Source organism: Elephas maximus, chromosome 20 (assembly GCF_024166365.1).
Source record: "Elephas maximus indicus isolate mEleMax1 chromosome 20, mEleMax1 primary haplotype, whole genome shotgun sequence".
Lineage (NCBI taxonomy): Eukaryota > Metazoa > Chordata > Mammalia > Proboscidea > Elephantidae > Elephas > Elephas maximus.
The window spans coordinates 58043710-58059684 of record NC_064838.1 but is presented as its reverse complement, the minus strand read 5'-3'; the positions used below and the strand labels follow the sequence as shown (position 1 = coordinate 58059684).

General features: G+C 50.2%; 1 protein-coding gene across 11 annotated transcripts in view; it reads right to left on the bottom strand.

Annotated features, from left to right (window-relative positions):
- Nucleotides 1-4243: 4243 nt before the first annotated feature.
- Nucleotides 4244-15975, bottom strand: part of CACNA1D (calcium voltage-gated channel subunit alpha1 D) — a 386495-nt gene continuing 374763 nt past the window's right edge. For 6 of the 11 annotated variants that reach the window (XM_049862928.1, XM_049862930.1, XM_049862931.1 and 3 more), the window contains 6 exons: nucleotides 15584-15951; nucleotides 13461-13610; nucleotides 11701-11861; nucleotides 8749-8870; nucleotides 6107-6427; nucleotides 4245-5074 (listed from right to left, as the gene is read on the bottom strand). In XM_049862928.1, coding sequence (XP_049718885.1) covers nucleotides 4781-5074; nucleotides 6107-6427; nucleotides 8749-8870; nucleotides 11701-11861; nucleotides 13461-13610; nucleotides 15584-15951 — 1416 coding nt within the window. In that variant the 3' untranslated portion in view covers nucleotides 4245-4780. Of the gene's footprint in view, nucleotides 5075-6106; nucleotides 6428-8748; nucleotides 8871-11700; nucleotides 11862-13460; nucleotides 13611-15583; nucleotides 15952-15975 lie in introns of all 11 variants that reach the window. The other 5 variants (XM_049862932.1, XM_049862935.1, XM_049862937.1 and 2 more) reach the window with 2 other exon arrangements.

The following is a 15975-nucleotide window of genomic DNA, read 5'->3' as shown; positions in this document are numbered from 1 at the left end:
TCCTGGAGAGGTTCCCCCTCTTCCTGCTAGCAGTGGTCAGACCTCTTGGGCGTGGGCTGCCTGTGGCGATCAACAGCAGAGGAGTGAGGTACCTGCTCCACAGCTCAGGGCCAGGTGCGCCTCTCCTGGAAGGCCTGTTGATTTGGGTCAGAAGTGAAAAGTTATGTGTCTGTAAAGGGGGTGTGTCCAAGCCTGACTCTGATCGCCCACCACCTTCTCTGGTGCAAACATGACAAGTGATACTGTGATGTAATCTTACCATCTCTGGGCTCCTTGCTGGACTCAGCCTCTGAGACAATGGCTGATTAGGTACAGTGGCTGTATTTTAAGATAAGTAAAATAAACTTGATGAAATGAGCCTGTCCAGTGTATCACTTGCTTACCTCCAGGCCCCTCTTAACGCTCTCGCTAACTGAGGCTTGTTCCATCTACGTGATCACATGATTTAACCAGAGATGCAAATACCTCCCAAAAGACTGTGCGTGTCATATACCCAGAGCTGCAAAAGTCAAAGTGGACACTGGGCTGTTGGGGTTCAGACACAGAACAGAGTTCTGATTTGACAGTTCTTCACATGAGTCCCTGCAAGTTAGCACAGCCGCTGTTACGAGACTGGGTATCACACAAGTGGGCGCTCAGCACCGTAGAGCAGTGGCTCACGTCCTAAGGACAGAGCTGCTGGAAAGCTCCACTGCCGGGTGGCGGGGGGTGGGGACCTTCGACCTCAGAAAAAAAGGCTATTGACTGAAGAAGCTCACGTGGGGGAGACGTGCTGATGCAGGTGGGGAAGGAGGAGGACGGTGTGGGAGCAGGACTGCAAAGCCAGGGGCCAGCAGAGCATGTGAGGCCTGCCGCACCCCAGTTCTCAAGGAACTAGGCTGACCTCGTTAGGTAAGCCACTTAGAAGAAGCCTGCCTGCTGGGCCTAGAAGTGGAGGAATGTACTTTCCACAGGATGACTGCAAGAAGCTGACAGAAACCTGTGTGCCTAGTGCTCACAGCACCTTGGGGAGCATCTGACTCCTCTGAAGCCTGCATTTAAGCTTTGTCAGTAGAACGTTCTTCCTGATGGAATAAGGGATGGAACCCGCAAATCCGTGGGAGCAGGCTGCATGGTTGGGCCAAGAGCATCCACCAGGTGACCAGGAAATGGCAGCTCCTATAAGTGGAAGTTCCAGTGCCTTAGCTTACGGCCTTTTTGCTTCCAGTACAGAAAAAAAAAAAAGCTGGAGGACTTTTTCCATAAATTCCAATGGATTCTTTTCTTCAGCAAAACCATGTTCCTCATCCCAAAGGCTAATGTAGTCGTATTTCCACTGATAAGCCAACTGAACATCAGATCTAATAACACATTCTTTAAAAAAAAATTTAGAAAAGCATACCCACCCTCCCTATCGGCCCTGCCATGTGATACAGGCAGTTACCGTTTCCTGCCAGTTCCCCACAGGACATCCTCAGGTCTTCCTCTCACTCTTGTTCCGGTGTTTGAAGCTAGTGCCCAGGCCTGCTCTTCGCTCTCCTGTCTCCTAATCACCAGCAGAGAAGGGAAAGAAGAAACATCGTTTTACATGAATACAAAATTTTTCGATAAAAGCATGGATGGCTGGAGTCTGTGTTGACGATGGGGGGAGGCTAGTGTGGAGGCGCTGTGCCTGCCATCAGTTCTACTGCTAAGCAGTATTTAAAATAAATCAACGGCCCATCATAACATTAAAACACTTCATAGGAAAAACAGGCAATTGGCGAAGACACTTAAAACATGAAATAAATTTCTTGGCAGCTGCTCTGGTTTCTTTCACAAGGTAGGGGCCCACGCATCTGCAGTCACCTCGTCAGACTCGCCAGCAGGTACAGCCCACACCCCAAGGAGAGGCTTCCAGTGCCTTCACAGCCCACCGTCCCTGGGCTGCGGCTGGTTCTGGAACATCTTGGAATAAAGTAGGACTACACTGCCTGACCCAGCAGAGTCCAGTGGTCTGATAGAAATCAGGGTCAACACGCTGGTCAAAGACGGTTCTTAAGGAGGGTGCTCACTGTTGGTTCCTAGTCAAATCATGGCTGTGTTTCCATTTTGTGATATTATGAAAAGCACAAGATAGATTAAATAACTACTGTTCCTGTGGACACATCAAAATGATTTTTTTGGGAGGCGGGTGAAGGAAGGGAAACCAAAAGGGAGAGAGTTAATCTTGAAACTTTCCTGAAACAAAGAAAAATTTAGTATTAGATGAGAGGCTGAACCAGGCTCAAAGGGGACATAGTGGGAGTGGTGCTGCCCATAAAATTGCCAAATGATCACCAATACCAGAAAACAGTCCTGGCATGGCTGACGGGGGGCTAGCCCTTTAGGAGAATCAGTGCTCTCTGCAGCTGGTGTTAAGTGACTGGCATCAGAGGAGCCCTGAGGATGAGGAAACACTGACATCCTTACAGAGCCGCCCTCACAGAGAACCCCTTCGGAAGCTCTGGCTAGCAAAAGCCAGCTCCTTGCAAGGAGAGCTCCCCAGCATAATAAAGTTGTTACACGGTTTTATTCTGAAGAACATTTTGCATTTTAATAAAAAAAGGATTTACGTCAGGAAACAGTCATTTACAAACCTTGAAGTGTTTTTGCCTGGATCTAGAGTAAGAATGTCTTAAGAAGAGGTTTGTAAGGTCTTCATAGCAAAGTATTTACAAAAAGACATCAATGAACAGGTTGTCTATGTAATATTTAAAAATTGGAACCAAAAATTGCTACCTGTCTTTTTGACTGCAGGGAATCCCTGCAAGGTAACCTGACAAAGTCAGCAAGATCCTGTTAACAGAAAAGGAGGCCTTGACAGTTCTAATCCTCCAGAAGTGGGTTTTCATCAGGAGAGACGATCAGAGCGAGTGCATTCTAATGGAAATAGCAGCCCTCATCATTTGCATATAAAGCCCTCAAAGAGAACACAGTACAGCAACATTTTGTAGAAAGGCAACAGTACGATCTGTACAGACCCGGACACCCTAATCCTGTGGATCATGTCTGCACAGTCCTTCTTCCACCCCTTACTAAGACAAGCAGCATCACTGGTTCCCAGGGGACTCGAGCAGACTCGTTTCATTCACCTGTGCAGTTATTTCTGCACCAGAGATTCAGAAGTGTCCTGTATGGGCAGCTGAGAAACCAGCACTGTGAATGCCACAGGGTCAAAGGAACCAGTCTGACCTACTCTTATCAAAGCGTTAAAGTGAAAAAAAAAACAACAAAAACAAAACAGTTGCAACCCACAGTGGATCAAAAAGTACAATATAGAACTCTTGCCCAAATAAAAGACTACAAATAGTCATCTGGTATACCTTGTGTAAAGATTGATAGTGACTCAAAATATTTTAGAAAAATCTCTGTAGTGTCAAGTTCTCTTGAACTCAAAATTTTACCCCCAAAAGGTTTTCACTGGATAAATGAGCACTGGCTCTATTTCCTCTACTTCTGTATAGTCCAAGTAAAAATACTAATGATTTCTGGATGTCAGTGGGGAACTATAGTGATTAAGACCCATGGATATTGCTGCAGTTCAAATACGGTACAATAATTACAAAATATAGACCATCTCTTTACAAATACAAATTATAGTATATTACAAGTCATGTACAGGAAATCTAGAATTTTGAAACAAACTAGTATATCTAAGTTTACCTGGTTGCCAGTGCATTGCTATTCCAGTTTACAGTTGCCCTTAACGTAACTCAGAAACGGACCGTCTGAGTAATATTCTCTTATGTAAACTGGTGTCACAGAACACAACACCTGGTTTGTAAGGTCCTCCTCCCCTCTTGTAATGACCGCTGGTAGGTAGATTCTGACATACACACTGTATTTCAGAAGAGCCAAACAGTAACCAGGAAGCAGTGTATTTGGGGGAAGGGTTTAAAAATGGATATGCTGGGCCCAGTGAATGTCTGATATGCTAGACTGGTAGCTGAGGTAATGACACAGGTGTGGTGATGGTCATCACCTTTATCCTTCCCCACTGTGCCTGTGGGTGGGTGGGTGGGCGTGTGGTGGGTGCTCCGTGTGCACACTGTGACACACTCCACAGCACTGTACATCTGAACAAACAAGAATGTGTGTCTGCCTCTTCACTCGTCCCCCCCACCCCCGTGTGCCTCCTCACCCATCCCCTGTCTGCCTCACCAGTCCCCCGTCTGCCTCCTCAACCATTCCCCCACCCCATCTGCCTCCTCACCCATCCCCGTCTGCCTCTTCATCCATCCCCTTTGTGTGCCTCCTCACCCATCCTCTGCCTCACCCATCCCCCGTGTGCCTCCTCACCCATTCCCTATGTCTCTCTGTCTGCCTCCTCACCCGTCCCCCCATCTGCCTCCTCACTCATCCCGTCTGCCTCCTCACCCATCCCAGTCCCCGCTGTGTGCCTCCTCACCTGCCCCATCTGCCTCCTCACTCATCCCGTTTGCCTCCTCACCTGTCCCCTGTCTGCCTCCTCACTCATCCGCCTGGTGTGCCTCCTCACCCAACCTCTCTTTTGGGGCTGGGCCTGCTGTTTCCCACAGGGGTCCCATGAGGGGCAGCCGCAGCAGGGGCTGAGCACGTGGTGCACTGTGCTCGGCCACTCGGCACCTGTTCCCTACCAGGTTTATGGCTTCCTTGAGACGTGACATCACTTGTACAAAAGTCTAATTGAATATGTACTCCAAACTAGTGCCTAAGCTTTCCTAACTACGAGGCACTTTTTTTCCCCTGGCCCTCCTCTGCCCCACCTGTGGCTAGAGCCAGTCTGCCCCCTTGCTAGGTGCTACAAGGTAGTGATGCATATCATTTCATCTGCCAGGTCCTCCTCATATCTCCCAGGGTCTGGCTCTTCATCGCTGTAGCCAGAACCAAAGTCTTGTAGCTCATAGTCCTGCTGGTGTGAGACGGGGCCCACGTCCCCATTGGCTCGGGGACTCACGTTCCCGTTGAGCAGGTGGCTGGCTGCACTCTCCATCTCGTCAATGGTTAGGTCACAGGCATCGGCAATCTCATGTTTTGTTGCTGATACAAATTTCGGGTCCCTTGCATACCGTCCTAAGCCTTCAGATATGAGGACCTGTTTTAAAGGCAAGAGGATCAATGACAAGAATGCATGATAAGGGTTTGAGAACACAGGAGAGAACAACAACTCAAGCACTAACTGCATGCTGTGCTTCCGGGACTCGGCCCGACCGTGTTTACTAGATCTCATATGTGGTAAGTGCATATGAATGTGAGTGGGTTTGACTTTAGAGATGTCATAGAGCTCAAAACTACATGTGGCCCCAAAACCAAACCAAAGCCGTTGCCGTCAGGTAGATTCCGACTCATAGCAACCCTGTAGGACAAAGCAGAACTGCCCCATCGGGTTCCCAAGGAATGGCTAGTGGATTCAAACTGCCGACCTTTGGGTTAGCAGCCGAGCATTTAACCACTGTGCCACCAGGGCTCCACACATGGCCCAAGAAGAATGAGCCCCACTGTGGAAAGCAGTATAAACTAGTAATATCTGCCCTAGTGGTGCAACAGTTAAGCGCTCAGCTGCTAACCCAAAGGTTGGCAGTTCGAACCCACCCGGTGGCTCCATGGGAGAAAAGACCCAGCAATCTGCTATTGTGAAGATTACAGACTAGATAACACTATGGGGAAGTGCTACTCACAGCAACCCTATAGAACAGAGTAGAACTGCCCCATAGGGTTTCCTCAGTGGTAAACCTTTACAGAAGCAGGCTGCCACATCTTTCTCCTTTGGAGCAGCTGGTGGGTTCAAACTGCTGACGTTTGGGTTAGCAGCTGAGCGCTTAATTGTTGTGCCACCAGGGCTCCTTCACATGATGCTAGTACAGAGAATTTATGAGAATTGGCAGTAATGGCCCATTTTTAAATGCATGTTATAAGGAACATTCAACTGCACAGCTTTTCCTCTTTCTCTTTAACCCAAGTGCACGCTACTAAGAAGTGGAAGGTGTCAAAACCCAAACCAGACAGCCTAGGTCCAGCGCCCACCATGCTCTAACCGCCACCCCCTCCCTGCAGTATACAGTTCGCCATGGTGCCACCTCTGCTGTTCCACAGAGCCTGTCCTCCTGGGGCCAAGAGCCATACTCACTGCCTCCACCAAGCTGTCCGCACTCCTCTGCTTGTCGCTGTTTTTGTTCCGGAAGCTGCTGGGGACAGTCAGGCTGGCTGGCGTGAAAGTCCGATAGGCGATACCAGGTTCATCTGTGTACCAGGAACTGCGGTGCAGGGACGGCAGGCTGCCATTGACCTGGTCCAGGGACTCTGACCGCTCTACCTGGATCAGGGGGGTGTAGCAGGGCGTCCAGTCCTGGTAGGGGGGCGTCGCTGGGGGGGTGGCCCATGACCGGGTCGAGTGACTCGGTGAGTACTTCTGGACTTTGCTCGAATCTAGGCCTGCAACTGCCATGATCTGAGGAGAGAAGAGAAGGTGGAGAGACGGAGTGCCTCACATATCTAGCCCTCATGCTTCCTTCAAATGGGCCCAAGCACGAGGTCCTGTTTTATGGGGCAGCGCAGAGAAGAATTTAGAAGAACGTGAGCAGGCTGCAATAAGTTAAATTAATGGGTAAGAAAAATCTGGCCTTCTAGCAGACTGTTTTCTTTTTCCTGAAATCCATACTACATATTCTACGCCTGTTCTCCAGTAGGAATCAGTTGCTAAATTCATGAAATTGCTTCAGAATGATGAAGAATCAGGGAAGACATGCAAGCTGTGATGTATGAATATACTACCCAGTTTAAATTTTTAAGTACATTCAGGAAAAACTAACAGTTCTAAGAACTCACAGGAAAACACAGTTGATTCCTTTTGCTCTATCGTAACTCATTGTGTAGGCAACATTTGCTCATTCTAATGCACTGGGTACAGGCCCTGCTGCTCATGCCCACAGACCTGCCTAGGATTCCCACTTGGCAGAGGGGCACTCAGGTCCTGTCTGAGTCAGCAACAGAGGCCTATGGCCCCACGGAGGCAGTTCACACAAACAAGATGTGGCCTGGTCAGGCATCTTCTCTTTCTCCAGGCCTACTTGGCTCATAGCCTTTGATGGTCTGGGCCTTCCAAAGGTTTATCCTTCCATGATAACACAGGACAGAAATAACATAAAAACTGAAGACAGTAAGTAAGTGAAAAGATGCTCAGCAACATCGTTAAAAAAAACCCAGACAGTAAGTAAATGAAAAGATGCTCAGCAACATCGTTAAAAAAAACCCCCAAAACCAAACTCATTGCCGTTGCGTCGATTCCGACTCATAGCCACCCAATAGTACAGAGTGGAGCTGCCCCGTAGGGTTCCCAAAGAGTGGCTGGTGGATTTGAACTGCCAGCCTTCTGGCTAGCTGCCGAATGCTTAGCCACTGCGTTACCAGGGCTCCCATTAGTCATTATGGAAATCAAAACCACAGTGATCGTTTCATCCCCATGACGATGGCTATGATCGAAAAAAAGGCATATAAATGTTGGGGAGGGTGTCGAGAAACTGCAACCCTCATACACTGCTGGTGGGAATAGAACGTGGTGCGGCCACTGTGGAAGACACTTTGGCAGCTGCACAAATGTTAAGCACAGAATTACCATATGACTCAGCAATTCCAACCGTAGGTATCATGGATAAGCAAAATGTGGCACACACATAGAATGGAACGTTATTCAGCCATAAAGAGAAATAAGTCCTGATACACGCTATGACATGGCTGAGCCTCGACAGCATCAGGCTGAGTGAAGTCAGTCACAAGAGGACAAATGTTGTATGACTCCAGTTGTAAATCAGGTATCTAGAATAGGCAAATTACAGAGAAAGAAAGTAGAGCAGAGGTTATCTGGGGCTGGGGCAGGGTGGGGAGTTCCTGTCTAGAGGAGCACTGAGTTCTGTCTGGGGTGATGGCTGGACAACATGGTGGGTATGCTTAATGCCACTGAAACGGACACTGGGAAGTGGTTAAAATGGTAAGTTTTAAGTATACTTTACCACAAAAAAAGAAAAAAAAATTAAAGGCAGACCAGTAAAAAGTTGGCAGAGACATGGACAGAAAACCTGAGATGGCACTGAGTGCTCGTGTGCTCAGGAGGCCTGGCTCTGCAGCGCTGGCAGACTGGGTGCTCGTTCCACCATGTATTCCTGGAGTGCCCCACACCACACATGCACACGGACAGCATCTCTGCTGTCCTGTTTTCCTGCCCTTGAGGCCAAGCCTTGGCCAGTGGGCCCTGGTCCTGCCCAGCCTTCACCGTTGGGAGGACTTCTTCCCTAGACCACGCTCTCACTACAGGCAGGGTCGGGGGGCCACTCCCCCAATGACCACAACACATTGCTCACAGAGGTGCAGCAAATGCGCATCATTGAAGAAGCAACCTCTTGGAGCAAGTAGAGGGCCGCGTGGATCGTGAAGACTCAGCCAAGCGCTGCCACTGAGTCAGGGACTGTACCGGGCTGTGTCTTTAGTGCTGAGGAGGGATGTGTAAAACACGGAGTGACCTGGTCACTCCCTCCTGTGTGAGCTCGGGCACACTGCATACCCTCCCTGATGAGTTCATCTGTATAACAGGCTTGTAATAGTATCTCTGTGGCACAGCCGTCACAAGGATTAAACCAGACTGTGTGAAAGTCCCACCTTCCCTCCTGAAGCTAGCAGCCAAGGGGCAGGGCTGTCCTGTGGGTGAGGGCTAGGCAGGCACCCATCTGCCAAGCCTGGCCCAGGCACATGGGAGGGAGGCAAGGTGGGCCGACTTACCTGTTGCTGCACGAGGTGCAGAGGCAGCGCTGTGCGGTGGGGAAAAGCCGGCGACGGCGGGACCTCTTCCTGGCTGCCCTGCCTCCGCAGGCACTCAAAGTTGAAGGAGGATCTCCGGTGGGCTGAGAAGTCAAAGCAGAGCATTCAGTTGTGGAACAAGTCCTCTGTCAGAACACTGGGGCTTTCAGGAATTGGAGTGAAGGTACCGGACCTTCAACAGGGACCTCGTGAAGAAGCAAGCAGTATGTCCAAAAGAAAGAACTCTTAGGCCTCAAAACTTCAGGAGGCGAAAGGAGAAAAGGCCCAACTGAGGGATGGTTTTAAAACATGCAATTTTTTCTTTCTTTCTTTTTTTTTTTTTTCCACTTTTAAATGCTGTCTGTGCCTTCTCAGGAGAAGCTAAAGGCAGCCCAGAAGGCAAAGCTTTCTGACTCAGAAAAAAAAAAATTTTTTTCTTTTTCCAGAAGCCCCTGGGAAACCAACATTTCAGTTCCGAAGCATGATGTCATTCTAGAATCCCACAAGCATTTCCTGACTACCCCTCTCTCACCTGGCTATCCTACAAGTCTCTGAAGGCTGCAGTATCTTCCTAGGACTTCCGTGTTTCCACCTTTATTTTAAAGGGAGTGACCTGCTGCCTGCCCTCATCAGTTCAACCAGGTAATAAGTATTTTTGTCAGGAAAACCCAACTTCTTTAGCACTGAAGTCAAAAGAAAAGAACACCTCAAACTAAAGAAAACAGTTGTCCTATTAATAGTCATTCTGAAGAGGCTAATACACAGGTTCAGTGACACCAAGATGATCCTTAGCTCTTAGTTTGATATGATAGTGCACCAACCCAGGAGGTAAGTCTGAATTCTAGACCCCTACACTCACAGTGATAGGCCTCCTCCTGGGAACTCCTCCATCCTAGCAGGGGTCTGGCACTGCAGAAGCTGCTTCGGGGGAGCCTTGCCTATAGTTTGCAAGACAGTGACTGAGTCATTTCCTTACTTGACCTCTGCTTATTTGACCTTACTTGACCTCTGCTTTCTAGGCTTACGTTGCCCGTGCCCCAGTAAAACTGTATTGGAAACCCTCAAGGACTAGCCTTGGGAAGCGTCCCAGGCACTGGGGAACTCTACACAACGCTCCAGAAACGGGGAGCACATGAAGACCAGGCTGAGTCTTTAGTTGGCCACTTCCCAAAAAGAGAGGACAGACAGCCCAGTGCATACCGTGGCACGTGCTGAGGAGTCCTTGTTGAGTTGGCTACGTGGGCACAGACAGCTGTGCAACAAACACGGTCTTCATCAGAAAGCCTTCCATCTGAGCACCACACAACCCCTAAGCTCCAAGATCAGATGGCAGAGGCCAGAGGCTCAGAGATGGGAAAGTAAAACAGCAGTCCCTCTCATCTGCATAGTGCTTTTCAGTTTTTGAAATGGATCCACGTATACCCATCACCTTATTTACTGTGCAGGACAATCTCTGAAAGAGGAAGTAATGCCCGTGGAGTTGTGGAGCTTAATGTTCTCCCTGCCCAAGGTCTGAGCTGATGGGCAGCAATGCACACCGCCTACGAATACAGAGGGCAGTTGCTCCTGCTTGCCTCGGCTCCTCGCCATCACTGAGGACAGCACCTGGGAATGGCTGGCATTGCTGAGGGCACTGAGTGTGCTGGACAGCTGCATAAGCAAAGGCAAGCAAGATCCAAGGAAGGCAATGGAAATCCCACAGGTGAGAGGCTTCCGACTGGCCTCACCTAACCCCCCCCAAAAAAAAGCCTCACCTGCAAGTGCTTTATCCAGTATTAATGGAGAAAGGAATCCTGCCTCCAGCATGTGTTTGGGGCTAAGCAATTAAATATTAACCATGGAAATGGGCCTGACTATACTTCCCACCAGAGCTGTGACAGCTGGGGTGAGGCACAGGGCCCCGGGCACCACCCAATCCAACTCTTTATTGTGTATGTAGCTTGGCAGACTCAGGAGCCAGAGTCTCGGCTATTTTTGGTTACTGACTAGAGTCCTGCACAAAGATACGCTTCATTCTTCAAAAATACCAAAAATGGATATTCTTTAACCATCACAAAATGCCCACATGCTCCAAGTCAAAGTGCCCAGCTGGGAGCGGGCAGGAGCCCCCGCATTTCTTTCTCTACTGCTAGCTGTGGTCTGTTCCCAGGTGCTCAGCTGACTCAGGTCTCCTGATGGCGCCGGTTACAGCATAGCTGCAGAAGAAAACTGGGTGGGGGAGCAGCCAGCCCCTGCCCCTTCTCAGCAGTCTGGGGCTCCCCTGGCCCTGGAATGGGAGCCACCTATCCTAGAAGCAACCTCAATGGAGTTTTGAGGGCCACCTAAGAGGGCAAAACCTGTCCCATGAGCAGAGGGCACTGGGAGACCTGAGGGAAAGATGAGAGAAGAGGAGGGAAAGATGAGAGAAGAGGAGGAAAAGAGAGAAAAGGAGGATGGAGAGATGAGGAAGAACGAGATTAACCCTGGCAAGTAACTCTGGAGAGATGGACACCAAGAATTCCTGGGGGCCCTCAGGCCCAGGGGGCTTTGTGAAATAGGCCTGCTCCAAGTCCACTCTGCACTTGAGCCACCTTTCCCCTCTCTAAGGTGCCCTGTCCGTGGAGTTAACAACAAAAGTGAACATCTTGCTTACTCTTCAGATGGAGCAGAGGCTTGGAGGCAGTAACGGTGTCCACTAATTTTAGAGCCAGGTACTACCTCTCTCTATTCTCAAAGAGTCAAAAACAGTGCTGAAGTGGTTGAAAGTCCATCATGTGCAATATGGATGAGAAGGGAAGGAAGGCCGATGCCACCTCCCAACTGGAGCCCTGGGGGAGCAGCTGGCGGTCCCTGCCATGGCGGGCTCACATGGGCCGACATCCCCTGGGGCAGGGAAGAGGAAGCAGCACACTACTCTCTAGGAGGCTTCACCCAAAGCAAAAAATCTGGCCTCACATGTTGGGGTTGGAGGTAGTAGGCGTCTCCTTGGAGATCTCCGATCGTAGCAAACGGGTGAGTCATCGTCCTCTAAGAAGCCTTGGGGGTGGTGGTAGCCTCGGGGCCTTTCGAAGTCCAAGCTGCTGCCTGGGTATCTGTTGTAGTAGCCATTGTTATGCCTAACAGTCAGAAAGGCCAGAAGAGAGAGTAAGGGGCATGCATGATTCTAGTCAACAAGCCTTGTCTGAGGGCTCTGGCTGACCCACATCTATAGTCCTCTCCTACCTGCCTGGGACACAGCTGGATTGGCTGAGAACAACACAATCCTCGGCTTCACAGAAGATTCTAAACGGAGAGCAAGGGCCATCACAGGAAGGCTCAGGACTGGAGGCCCGTGACAAGTGATGTGCTGGGAGTTTCCATCCCAGAGGCAGCCTCAGACCAGGGTCAAATGTGGATTTCAGATGCCACAGAAGCCTATCATCCACTCACTTCCTCATTGAGAACCCTCTTCCGAGTGCCTGCTCTTGCCAGGTGCTAGGCCGGTGCCAGGGACACAACAAGGTACAAAACGTGGTCCCCCAGGAGCTTAGAAAACACCACACACACACAGGTGTCCAGTACTAGCTAGAAAAGGTCAGTGTTAGACAAGAAGTGTTCACGATGGCTTCTGGGTGTGTTTTGGGAGTGGGGTAGGGGGAGGGACTGTAGTCAGAGGAATGGGAAAGTAAGGCACTGGGACAGGCCCTCGAAGAGGGGGGCGTTAGGCCATGCAAAGATGGGCTAAGGGCATCCAAGTGGTGGACTTGGTGAGAGAGAAGCCCTACAGACGGAAACACAGAGCACACATGGCTCAGAATCAGTGGCTATCTGACCAGAAGCTGGGCATTTGAGGGCGGCTGATGAAGGAACAGCTGGAGAGGCAGATGAGGGTCAGGCAGTGGAAGGCCTGGAATACACGGCTGGCATTTCCAAACGGCTTAGATGCTGGAAGTGACCTCACTGCAGTGCCACCTCACCGTCAGGGGGCTGCCTGGTCATGATGAGATGCGGTTACAGGGAAAGGGTGGCAGTAACCTGCGTGGCCCCACATTGCTCCCTGTATGTCCTAAAGCAAGTGTCTGTTGTAACCACCAGCAGTCTGTACAGGACGGAGCTGGGAGAGGCACCTCTGCTGAGACAGTGCCACTGTTACCTCTTGTCTCTTCCAGCTCCAGGAGAGACCCCTTGACTGGGGCAGGAAGGGGATGCTGCCCACGAATACCCCACCTACGGCTACGGCTGGACAAGCTGCTCTGCAAACAGTCCCCAGGCCAGAGTTCCCAGTGTTAATTACATAAAGACTGATCTCTGAAGAACTGAGGGAAAGGGCCTAACCCAGCCACAAAGCAGGCCCAAGCCTTTACAGAGAGGCCTCAGACGCCCCTGGTGGAAATAAGTCAACTCCGCTCTGCCTCTTTTTGGCCTGGAATTTGGACTCCATTTTGCTTTTCTGGGGAATCCAGAGTCAGCTGTAGGTAGCCCTTTGGCTTCATGGCTAGGCAGAACACCAGGGGCAGAAAACATGTAGTGGAGGGGGAGAGGGTGCACTTACTGTGAGCCCAAGCACAGAGCTACTGGCTGTCTGCTCCCAGTTACCTGCCCCCGGCTGCCCGTTCCTGGCTGCCTGCCCCTGGTTACCTGCTCCCGGCTGCCTGCCCGCAGTTACCTGTTCCCGGTTGTCTGCTCCCAGCTGCCTGCTCCCAGTTACCTGCCCCTGGTTACCTGCTCCCAGTTACCTGCTTCTGGTCGGCGAGCTGTCATCCTCGTAGTATTCCTCACCGCTGAAATACTCCTGCTCCCCTAAGCAGCGGGGGTCCTGGAAGTAGCCATGTATCTCTGAATCTTCCCAGCAAATAGTCGGGAGCTGTTCATCTCCAGAGTCAGACCTGCAGTAGGGAGAGGGGATCTGAGAGCCTGGGGAGGTGACAGCTCATGCAGCCATGCCCTCAGCACAAGGCCAGCATCCCCGCCCACGTGCTTGGCTCCCCCTGCCCCCCCACACCCACATGCACCTCTTCAGGTTGGACTGAGCTGCTAAGGCCTCTGGCAGCGGTGCTGTATCTGGACAGGGGAAGAGAGAGGACTCTCCCTCAGCACCCTGCCCAATGCGGGTACCAAACCCCTGTGCCAGAGGCCAGGGAGCCAAAGGAGTAAATGTAATTGGGGGAACTGAGCCAGGAAAATGGACCCAGAGGGCTGCAAACAGTGATGGTGGTACGGGGAGGACCCTGCCATCTACTCCAATCCCCTCTCCTGCCCAGCCCAGCCCCAACCCAGTGTGGCTTCAGAACATGGAGCGCAGAGGCTTCTTTACCACTGACTTCCCGCTCTATTAAACCCAAGGAGAAGGACTGCTGAGTACAGTGTCACAGGGGAAACATCCATGGGAAATGTTTGCCAAGTTTTCAAAGACTACTCTGTTGGAGGCCTGGTATAACGTCTTCCCGAAAGTCAGCCTGCCCTGGGCCCAATGACATCAACTCTCCCCAAAGAAAGGACTGTATGTCCTCAAAGTTCTCCACTCTCTCACCACCCTTCTTTGGATCAAGTTGCTTCTGATTTCTCTCGATAAAATTAAACTAGAAGACCTAGTTCCCCTGCCCCCAATGAAATGATCACTCTGCCCACAATGCAACTCAGTTTGATACATGTACAGCAGATTATACCGTGTATATGCGGAGTGGGTTTATGCGGAGGACTGTAAGGGGACAATGGAGAAGTCCTGGTCCTGGTCTTCAGGAGGTTTGGGTCTTACATTTACTAACCACCCCTGCCTACCCCAAGAAACTTGAACCCAAAGAGCAGGCAAGAGTTGCCCAGCTTCACAAGCCTGGGCACTCCATCGGCGCACAGCGGGCCCTCCCAGCACTGTTGTGAGGCTGCAGGAGTTAGACCATGGGGCATGCCTGGCCCACGACTATCAGTCCTTGGATACTAACAGTCTAGCAGACAGGATCTGAAAGCTCTCTTGCTTAGAAAGAAGCCAACTACCTCTGACCCCTGAGTCTGCAGCCCTATTATAACCCATTACGCTAGATGGCTCAAGGAATTTTTCTCCTTCCTCAGCAGTCGAGGAGGCCAGTTGGCAACACCCGTAACGCCATTGTATTTACCGCATAAACAGAGGCAACCAGCACATACCTAACGTAAGTTTCATAATAGCGGGTTCTATCCAGGAACGGCATAAAATGGGAGGGAGGCAGAAGACAAAAGTTAAATATTTCCAACCAAATATAATATGCAGTTATCAGGCCACCTCCTAGGGTAGGGGTTGGCAAACTGTTTCACAAGCCACAATACGGGCTGCCACCTGTTTTTGTACAGTTTTCACATTTTTAAATGACTGAAGAGAAATCAAAATAAAAATACTTCATCACGTGTGAATATAGGACATTCAAATTTCAGTGTCCACAGATAAAGTTTATTATAACACAGCCACACCCATTCATTTCCATATCATCTATGGCTGTGTTCTAGCGATGCTGACAGAGCTGAGCAATGGCAATAGAGGCCATATGGCAAAGCCTAAAATATTTACCATCTGGCTCTTCACAGAAAAAGTTTGCCAACCTCTGACCCAGATTATGTCAACACAACTGGGGACAGTAGGTTTTGCAGCTGCTGTTTCAGGGGTACCATATACAGCAGGAGATGGAAGGGCAGAGGGCCTTTTATCCATGAGGCTCATCATGTGGCTAGTGCCTGAAGAGGCTGAGAACTCAGGAGCACTCACAGGTGCTATGGAGACTCTCCTCCACGTTCCAGAGCTCAGAGGAGAAAGGACCACCTCACTCCTTGGGGCCAGAGGAGACATAGGCAGATGCCACATTACCAAGCGCAAACACATTTTAAATGTTACCTTTTAAAACTGGACCTTCTTTGAGGCTCACGGTCATGCTTGTGGGAGGAATGATGCCCATTGTCAGACACATGCTCAAGGTTCGCAATGCTGGGCCGCTTGCCATGGGCAGCTTTGGACATATTGGCATTATTGAGATTGGCATTTGTTGAGTTGGGAATTTGCTTTCCTATGGAATTATGGTTATGATGGTTATGACACACCGAATTTCCTGCTGGAGGAAACAGCGGTTTCTCAGTATCACTTGCAGGTGGAATTGAAGGCCTTTGGACATGCAGGGGACGGTGGGTGGTATTGGTCTGCTGAAGGGAATCTCTCCTATCACTATTAACATGATTGACATGGTTTCCAAGCAGGGCACCATTTCTCTGCAAAATAATGGGAGACAACAC